Here is a 9,594-nt window from a genome sequence, read left to right as displayed (position 1 = left end):
GATCAAATAATGACAAAGTTCAAAACCTTATTCATAATATTAAGTCATAGCCACGCTTGGCATTGTTTTCTGAAAAGACCCATAGACACCGACCCATGAGTTCTTAAGTACCACATCTCTCAACAACACACACACCTTGAGTCAGTGAACACTAGGCCTTTTCTTTCTGTTTTCTGTGAGTAAGCAGAGGTGAGTACAAGCGCCACGCCACATAAAAGCTCCCATTCACTCTCTCTCTCTGTGTGCGTTAGTAAAGTCATGGTCACTTCCAACCAAATGGCAGCCAATTAAACCAAAATGAAAACTAAGTTAGTATGCACTTGAAACTTTTTCAAACACTGTATGACATTTAGTCTGAATGATGCACAGCCATCACAAACTTACAATGACAATGTGTTAATGGAGAACACGCTCTCGTTAATTGGAATTCTGTTCATTTCTGTCTCAAATCTGGGCTAGAATAAGAGAATTGTTTAGTATTCATCGAATATGAGGGACAGGAACTGTTACTGTATGGCTGTCTAAAGTTGTTTTTTTTTTTTCCTCCAACTGATTTGAGATCAGAATTGTGTTTGTTAACTGATTAAAACGCACTACTAGGTGATCATCTGTTAAGCTTTCGCTTCCTCCATATCCTTTGTGGTAAAGCAGACGATACAAAAACAAGAGCACTGAGAAGAACAAGCAGAAGTGTTGACCGTCTGTGTGGCGCAGGCTCCCTCTCCAGGTACTGAGACAAAATACACCATAAAAGTACTACTTCATTTCTATAAATGTAGGCCTTACAAAATGTTCTCTCAAATCTTGAAGTTGAACATGAGAACTGGATCAGTGCGAGTTACCATACACTGGTTATTATACACTTTTGTTGCATTGAGCTGTATGAACTTTCCTTCAAAAAGTATAGTGGTTAGGTAATGGCAGATTTTATAACCTGAGGTGAATATTACTTATAAATCTAAATATGCATGGACTTAAAGGGATTGCTCACCCCAAAATGAAACTTGCAAACCTCTGTGGATTTTAGAAGACATTTTGAAGGGACAAAAATACTTATTTACAATTGATTCACCTGTATAAATTTGACATTTGACCCAATAGCTGCCAGAAAAAGTTGCATAAATTTAAGTGCTTTTAAAATATTACTTGTCCAGTGCATTTTTATTTTTAGTTTGCTCCAAAAGGTTTATGGATAATTTAATGTCCTTTAAGAAAATGCAAGAAATTTTATGCATAGTGTTTTTCTAATAAAACAAATAATTGTGCAATGCTTCCCTCCATATAATGAAAGTCAATGTTTTTTATATCTTCTTTTGTGTTCCGCAGAAGAAAGGTGAGTGAGTAAATAATGACAGAAGTATTATTTTTGTGTGAGCTATTCCTTTAAATAGCAGCTGAAAACACTTGTATCTTTCTCATGCCTTTGTGTGAAGAACAAAGGATTGATTCAGAAAGGAAGTTTGCACACACTGTATTAGTTCATTAATGTTTTATAATGCACTGAAACACAGTATTAATGATTAAATCATTGATGTAGATGATACATTTCGACCAACTTTATAAAAATGAATTAAGACACTGAACTACATTTTTCAAAGCTTGAATCTGTTTTGTGAAGTATCTTCAACACTGTCTTTATTACATGCAATCTTGCATCCTCCACAGGACAGAGGGTGACCTGTGTTCACTTTTTACCTGGAATGAAGTTAACTAGGCACATGTTTACCTTATAGGTTCACCTGAACTCTCAGTTATGCCTGCACATTTGAGTTTCTTGCACTGTAATGAAAGAGTTACTGTTCAAAATCCAATTATTGCATCAGCATGGTTACAGTTTAATCGAATTTGACATGGGGCAACCACGTGGTTGCTTAGAGAGAGAGAGATTTGGATGGGACAGGCTTCCTTTTAGCCTTCTTCTCAGACTGTCTTCATCAGCATGGATGTTTTGATAGATCAAGACGTGCAAAAGGTAAAAACTGCATCTAAATTGAAATAGCAACTCTTGAATACGACCGCTATTGTGTTTTTATGCACATGCTCATCAGAAACGCTGGAAAACGCAGATTTACGAGTACAATGCTGTTATGTGACAAACAATGTTTTGCATCTTTAATAATAAATATTTTCATAGATCAGCGCCTCGTGCACGCGTGCAAAAGATGCACAAAATTTAAATATATGTATATTGGTGAAAGCACGAGTGGAATAAGTTTGATCCTAATTTGAAGTGTGTTGCGTAATACGCTAGAAACAGAGCAAGCTGCTAGAACGGAATGTGGGATGAAGATGGGCGGGGCCTGCAGACAAGGCTTTAAAGCAACATTTCATATTTTAACTGTTCAGTGTGTAGGTTTTTTTTGTGTTTTTTTTTTTCCATGTCTGCTGGTATCTTAATGAGCACAATTTTTGATGAAAAATATTTGATGTTGTCAAACTGCTTACCAAGATGATGTACCACCTTCTTCAGTAAATATAAACAAATGCTTATTAAAGCAATAAGTTACTTAATTAAGAGTCGTGAGTGACATTATTAATGTAATAAATGTACAGATTCGTTATTTTGACATCTAATATTGTTCGTTTATGATCAGGGGCGTTTCTAGGATTTGAAAACATCAGGGGCTAATGGACGTGGTTGGGGGCTCATATCATGCTCATGTAAGACTTAGTGAGGCAGTGATTGGTGGGCCTGTTTGCCTCTAGGGGGGTCCGGGGGCATGCCCCCCCCAGGAGAAAATTTTATGCATTTTAAATTTAAATGCATTAATCTGGTGCACTTTGAGAGTTCAAAAATAAGAGCTCCAACCCATTTTTAGTGTGCAAATTGAACAAACAAAAAAAGTCAATGACACTCTAAAAAGGGTGTAGAACCGCTCTCGGTCAGAGTGTACCGTGTTCTTATTTGACCCATGCTACACCCCTCCTCTGAGTTTTCTGGACCCCCATTCTGCAGCCTGTCCTCCTTTTCAAAACGCAAATATCATATTTAAGGCTTTAATGTTACCTTTTTTAAGAACTGCAGAAATTAAATTTCTATGGTATGAGCAGGATAGAGCAATGTCTAGTGACATATTAAACCGATATCATGATTTACAGCTTACAGGTCATCACACACACAAAATGTTTTTTAATAAAATGATAAACATCACATTTCAGCCTTTTGAACCTTTTTTTTTTTCAAATCTACAGCTCTGTTTGCTGCATAAAATCATGGGTGGATTTTTGTATTGATATTATTGAAAATGCTTATTGAAAATGCACATACATTTTTTGTCGATAGGTCTCCGATGTCTTTTGGAAGGCAAAAATACAAATGGCATCAACTTTTCTGAAGTCAGTTGTCTTGAAAGTAGGGCTGGACAATATGACCAAATATCGCGTTTGGTCTCGTACTGTATCGTGTATCTTGTCAGTGTGTGCACTTGCTTGGCCATTTGTAGTTGATAAACAGGAAAGTGGGTCCAGCTGAGTTGAAATGATCATTTGTTAGATTGGTATAATAAAGGTTATTATACCGCGGCAGCGGTCGCGGCAGTCGTCGTGTGAAGCCCTCTTAGTGTGAAGACCAAAGAGTGTAAAGACCATCGACTCTACCGTGCGACTCCACCGGGCAGGGACACCGGCAAGGGATAGTAGTAGCTTTTTATTTAATTTTTTCATTGATATGTTTATTATTGAAATGTTGTTGTTATATGCATGTGTTAATTTTATTTAATTTCTTTATTTTCTTAAATATGTGGGTAGATAGTATTTATAGAGTTGTAACTTTTTAGTTTTAGTTACTTTTTCTTATTTGTAAGTCGCTTTGGACAAAAGCGTCTGCTAAATGACAAAAGTAAAGTAAAGTAAGTAAATATGCCGGTGTGCTGCAGAGTTTAACTACACCTGAACTAGCTAATCAAGGTCGTGCTAGGTATACTAGAAATTTCCAGGCAGGTGGTGTTGAGGCAAGTTGGAGCTAAACTCTGCAGGACACCGGCGCTCCAGGACCGAGTCTGGTGATCCCTGTTCTAATGAGTGATAGGCTGTGTTTCAAATCATGAAACAGGTTTGTGTTGCGTGACTTTGAGTACACGTATCTTCAGCACAGTTTGCAGTGATGGCTGCAATATTAGTAATATTACTTTTTTGTCACTTAAAAATGCACATTTGACAGAAGCTTGAGGATGCAGGTGGAAATTCATGTTCATTTTCAAAAAAACTCATTTTTATATGGTGAAATGTAATTATTCTGACTGAGTTATTAAAATTAACCCTTGGTCTTCCATATAACATACATAGGCTAATGATAACCAGTAAAAACACAGGCCTATAGCACCTCAATACCATGGTATAAAAATGAACTTGGCCTACATGGTTCTAGGTATTTGTATGAAGAACAATGCACAAACTATAGCTTAATCACACAATACTGTAATTATATTCAGACATGGATTTCACACGGGCCAGATGTGGGCCGATCTGGGCCAAAACTATGTTGCTGTCTGGGATATCTTGATACTGAATGATCACCATACTCATATTAATTTACATAGTATTTTAAAGAATACCATGCCACTACCACGGTACATGGGAAATGCAGAAATGTGACCATGGACCACAAAACCAGTCATAAGGGTCAATTTTCTGAAATTGAGATTTATACATCATCTGAAATAAATAAGCTTTCCATTGATGCATGGTTTGTTAGGATCGGACAGTATTTATACACAAAATATTGAGAAAATCACCTTTAAAGTTGTCCAAATGAAGTTCTTAGCAATGCATATTACTAATCAAAAATGAAGTTGTGATATATTTACAGTATGAAATGTACAAAATGTCTTCATGGAACATGATCTCTACTTAAAATCCTAATGATTTTTGGCATAAAAGAAAAATCAATAATTTTGACCCATACAATGTATTTTTGGCTATTGCTACAAACATAGCCCAGCGACTTAAGACTGGTTTTGTGCTCCAGGGTCACATATATTTAACTGTTGGGAAAAAAATAAAACAGCATATGCTGGTTAGGTATGCTTTGAAGCACGGCAGGTGGTTTGAGCTGGTTTAAGCTGGTCCTGAACTGGTTATAAGGTGGTTTGAGCTGGTTTAAGCTGGTCCTGAACTGGTTATAAGGTGGTTTGAGCTGGTTTAAGCTGGTCCTGAACTGGTTATAAGGTGGTTTAAGCTGGTCATGTGCTGATCCTACTAAGCAACTACCTCATGGTCAGGACCAGCTCAAACCAGGTCATGTCCAACTAAGGACCAGCTTAAACCAGCTGTTCTGCTATAAAACATACCTAACCAGCAAATGCAGTTTTTTCAACAGGGTAATGGTAGTTTTTCTACTTTTTTTGTGATGTCAGAAACAGCAATTGATGTTGATGTCCTAATCGCATTTGAATATGTGCAGTGAATAGGTTTGTGATATGTATTTATTGTGCAGTACCAGGATGAGGGCTATCTGGTGCTGGATGGCTTTCTGTCCCCAGAGGAGTGTGATGCTTTACGGGACCGTATGAGTGAGATCATTGAGCGGATGGACGTTCCTGAACACTGTAGGACACAGTTCTCCACAGACCACGACGAGCAGCTTAAAATACAGGTAAACTCGTCCAGATGAATACCCAGAATGCATCATCAGCAACCATTTACAGTAGTGCCATAATGAACGTTCTTCTACGATTTACTTCCCACATGCAACCAAATGTTTCTGGGTAAAGATGCAGGTAAATGTAGTTACCTATATTAGTTACAAACCCTGTCATAACTGGAAAAATGTCCCTTGTAAATCCATGACCATTCAGAATCAGTTAAATCAGTCAAATCATGATCATATTTGGTGTTTTTCCAGGGAAATGCAGACTATTTCATCACCAGTGGAGACAAGATCCGTTTCTTCTTTGAGAAAGGAGTGTTTGATGATAAAGGTTTGTAGTTTAGTTGCTTTGTTTGTCATGTTGAGATATAGAAAAAGAGAGTAAATTCATCTCATAATAAGACTGTTGTGCTTTCAGGAGAGTTCATTGTGCCAAGAGAACAATCCTTGAATAAAATCGGACATGGTGGGTATTAACGAAAATAGCATTTCATATAATTCAGTCATGTTTAAACATAACCTGTCATTTATCATATATCATTCTTTGCTCATAAGTGTGTGTGTTTTATCTTTCCCACAGCTCTCCACGCTTATGAGCCGCTGTTTAAAGCGGTCACCCTCTCAGCCAAAGTTCAAGTAATGTTCAAACTTCCATGTAAACTGTGGTCCTTATATAAACAGTACACTCATGTCAAAACCTCATTTGATTTAATCAGATTTATGAGAAAGCTCTTGGGAGACCTCTTTAAAACCAGACAACCCAGAGACTAGTGTTGTAGACTAAAACTATTACAAATAATTTCAGAATTTGAAAAAAAAGCTGAAATAAAATAGATTTTATTTTTTTTTTATTAAAAAACCTTGAATGAAATAAGCTGAAGTACTATATAACTGAAATAAAAATGAGTAAAAGCTATATAAATTAAAAAAAATGACAAAAGCACATTACAAAATTACTTAATACTTGAATTAAATATAAAACAAATCTAAATATTATTACTAAAATTGTAACTAAAATAAAAATCTATTAAATCTATATAGAAATATTAAAAAAATATGACAAAAGCAAATAACAAAATTTCTAAAATATAAACATTAAAATATAAAATTTTAAACTAATTCAAAATATTGTTACTAAAACTATGCCTGAAATAAAAAATTAAATCTATACAGAAATATAAAAAAAATTACTTAACTCAAAATATTAATAAGTACTGTTAGTACTATGATATTATATAAATAATACTAAATTAATACTAGACCACTCTGGTTTCAATCTAAGACTAGCCATCCACCGTTTAACCATCGTGATGTCAGAAAGAAAAATAAATCTAGCCAAATATACTCTTTTCATTATGCCAATTTTTAGACACTTTAGTTTGTCAAAATGTGTGTTTGTTTCTTATCTGCAGAATCTGGCAAAGAAACTCACCCTGATAAATCCTGTGATTCTGCAGAGTATGTACATCTTTAAGGTACAGTTACATACAGTACTTATATAATGTTACTTACATTGTAAGTGTAATTATTTCACTACTCGCCTCCTCTGTGCCTGTTCTGTCAACAGCAACCAGGGATTGGTGGAGAAGGTAAGACCCTTCCTCTATTTAACCAATAGGAATGCAGTACAAAAACACTTGGTTGACCTTTGATCTTTGACTTCAGTGACCCCTCACCAGGACGCCACCTTCCTTTACACGCAGCCTCTGGGAAGAGTGATGGGCGTGTGGATCGCTCTGGAGGATGCTACGCTGGAGAACGGCTGTCTGTGGTTCATACCGGGATCACACAAGGGTGATTTCACATGTGTTGGGCAGATTCATTTGTGCATGCGTGCTGTTTGAGTGAAGCTTTATTTTGCATTTAAAATGTGCTTGCGTGGCTCTTTTCCTGCGTGTGTTAGATGGGATTACCAGGCGAATGGTGCGGACACCTAAAGGCACGTTTCCTCTGACTGATTTCATTGGCCGAGAGAAGAATTATGACGACAAGCTCTTCGTTCCCGCTCCTGTTAAAAAAGGTCGTTTTTTATTGTTGTTTGTTAAAGTTTTAGGGTTTTATTTGGTTTCGCATTTCACTGTGTGAAACTACTCATACCAGAAGTAAAATTAGCTGTCAAACATTAATAATAATAATAGTAGAGTAAAATTAGTCTGTTTATAGTGCTGTCAAACGATTCCAAAATAAAAGTCTTTGTTTACATAATTTGTGTAGTGTATATTTTTTATGTATATATAAATACATTCACATACAGCATACATTTTGAAAATATTTACATGTGTATATATTAATATTCATATAATTTATATCATATATAAATATATTTAATATATAAACGTAACGTACGTGTATGTGTGTGTAATTATATATACATGATATACACAGTATACACACATATATTATGTAAACAAAAACTTTTATTTTGGATGTGATTAATCCTTTACAAAAATCATTTAAAAATAGTAAAACTATAACATACAACACAATTGCAGAACATTTCATATTAAGTTTTATATTTTTTATTTAATTTTATATATTTTATATTACATTTTTAATGGTCTATTCTGTTCAACAAGGCTGCATTTATTTGATAAAAAATTTGAAATATTATTACTATTTAAAATATCTGTTTTCTATGTGAAATATATTGTAAAATATAATTTATTTCTGTGATGCGCAGCTGAATTTCCAGCATCATTGCTCCAGTCTTCAGAGTCACATGATCCTTCAGAAATCATTCTAATATACTGATTTGCTGCTCAAGAAACATGTATGATTATTATCAATGTTGAAAACAGTTGTGCTGCTTCATATTTTTGTGGAAAATGTGATAAATGTTTTTCAAGACTGAAAAAAAGAAATAGAAGCCTTTTGTAACATTGAACATAAAGGTCACTTTTGATCAATAAAAGTAATAATTTCATTTTTGGACCACTTTTGTCGAATGCTTGTGGTACTGTAGGTGGACTGGTTCTGATTCACGGTGAAGTCGTCCACCGCAGCGCTGCAAACACATCCGACGCCTCACGCCACGTTTACACCTTTCACATTATGGAGTCTCAAAACACTGTTTGGAGTCCTGAGAACTGGTAAGAACAGTGCATGCTGGGTAATGCAGGACTTGCGTTAGGAAGCTTCGTAGAAAGCCTAGTTTGTAAAGTGAATCTGTTTCTATCTTTCAGGCTACAACCAACAGAAGAGCTGCCCTTCCCATCCCTCTACAACTAAAGACAGAAATAACACCAAAACAGACCTGATAACACGTGTTACCAATGATGACGAGATCAGGACAGTCACATGACTATAATGAGCCTTTTTAACATCTGGACCAACAATCACCTCTTTAAATATGAAGTTTTGTAAATGGTCCAAAAAATGTGAATCATCTGTATATTTTATCCACAACAGTGTTAATAAAAGGCTAGTTTTTGTTAACCAAAGAGTGTTTATTATTTAAATAATCTGAATTTAGAAAGCAAGAAACATTTAATTTGATTAGAAATTCACTTTATTTACTTTAACGCAACATTCTCTGCGTACTCAACAAAATCAATACAATATAGAAAAGGTATGAACGTTGGAGAAGTATAATCTGGATTACAAGACAAAGAAAATAAATGAGCATGTCAACCAATAACTGACAGGAAAATCTGAAAAATAATATTTATAGACATGGCTGAAAAACCAACTTTAACAAAGATAGCAACAAAAAAAAAACATGATATTTAACATTAAAAAAAAAGTTCCAAGAGATTTTTTCACAATAGTCTGAAAGTTACTTCTATTACTGTTTCATGCTGAGTCACTTATGTTGTAAAAGCTGGTCTTTTGATGCAAAGTAAAAGCACCAACAATCTTTGTCAAATCCCAATGTCAAAATATGGACCATTAAGCAACACTTTATTACAATTGCCAGGTAGTTTAAACGACAGTGTCATGCAAATGTCCCAGAATGCACTTCAAACCGAACAGGTGATTGACGCTTCAACCACAGTTCCCATGACAAC

At 35.1% G+C, this 9,594-nt stretch overlaps 1 protein-coding gene across 1 annotated transcript; it reads left to right on the top strand.

Moving 5' to 3' along the window:
• The first annotated feature begins 645 nt into the window (after nt 1-645).
• Nucleotides 646-9,193, top strand: phyhd1 (phytanoyl-CoA dioxygenase domain containing 1). Its single transcript, XM_079404721.1, has 11 exons — nt 646-1,972; nt 5,435-5,593; nt 5,843-5,918; nt 6,006-6,053; nt 6,168-6,223; nt 7,000-7,062; nt 7,155-7,176; nt 7,253-7,381; nt 7,491-7,607; nt 8,550-8,676; nt 8,770-9,193. The coding sequence occupies exons 1-11, from the start codon at nt 1,940-1,942 to the stop codon at nt 8,813-8,815; spliced, it is 876 nt and encodes a 291-aa protein (XP_079260847.1). The 5' UTR covers nt 646-1,939; the 3' UTR covers nt 8,816-9,193.
• Nucleotides 9,194-9,594: the final 401 nt, after the last annotated feature.

Source organism: Barbus barbus (genome assembly GCF_936440315.1).
Source record: "Barbus barbus genome assembly, chromosome: 43".
Taxonomy (NCBI): Eukaryota; Metazoa; Chordata; class Actinopteri; order Cypriniformes; family Cyprinidae; genus Barbus; species Barbus barbus.
The sequence above is the reverse complement of the archived record's forward strand: the minus strand, read 5'-3'. Positions and strand labels throughout refer to the sequence as shown.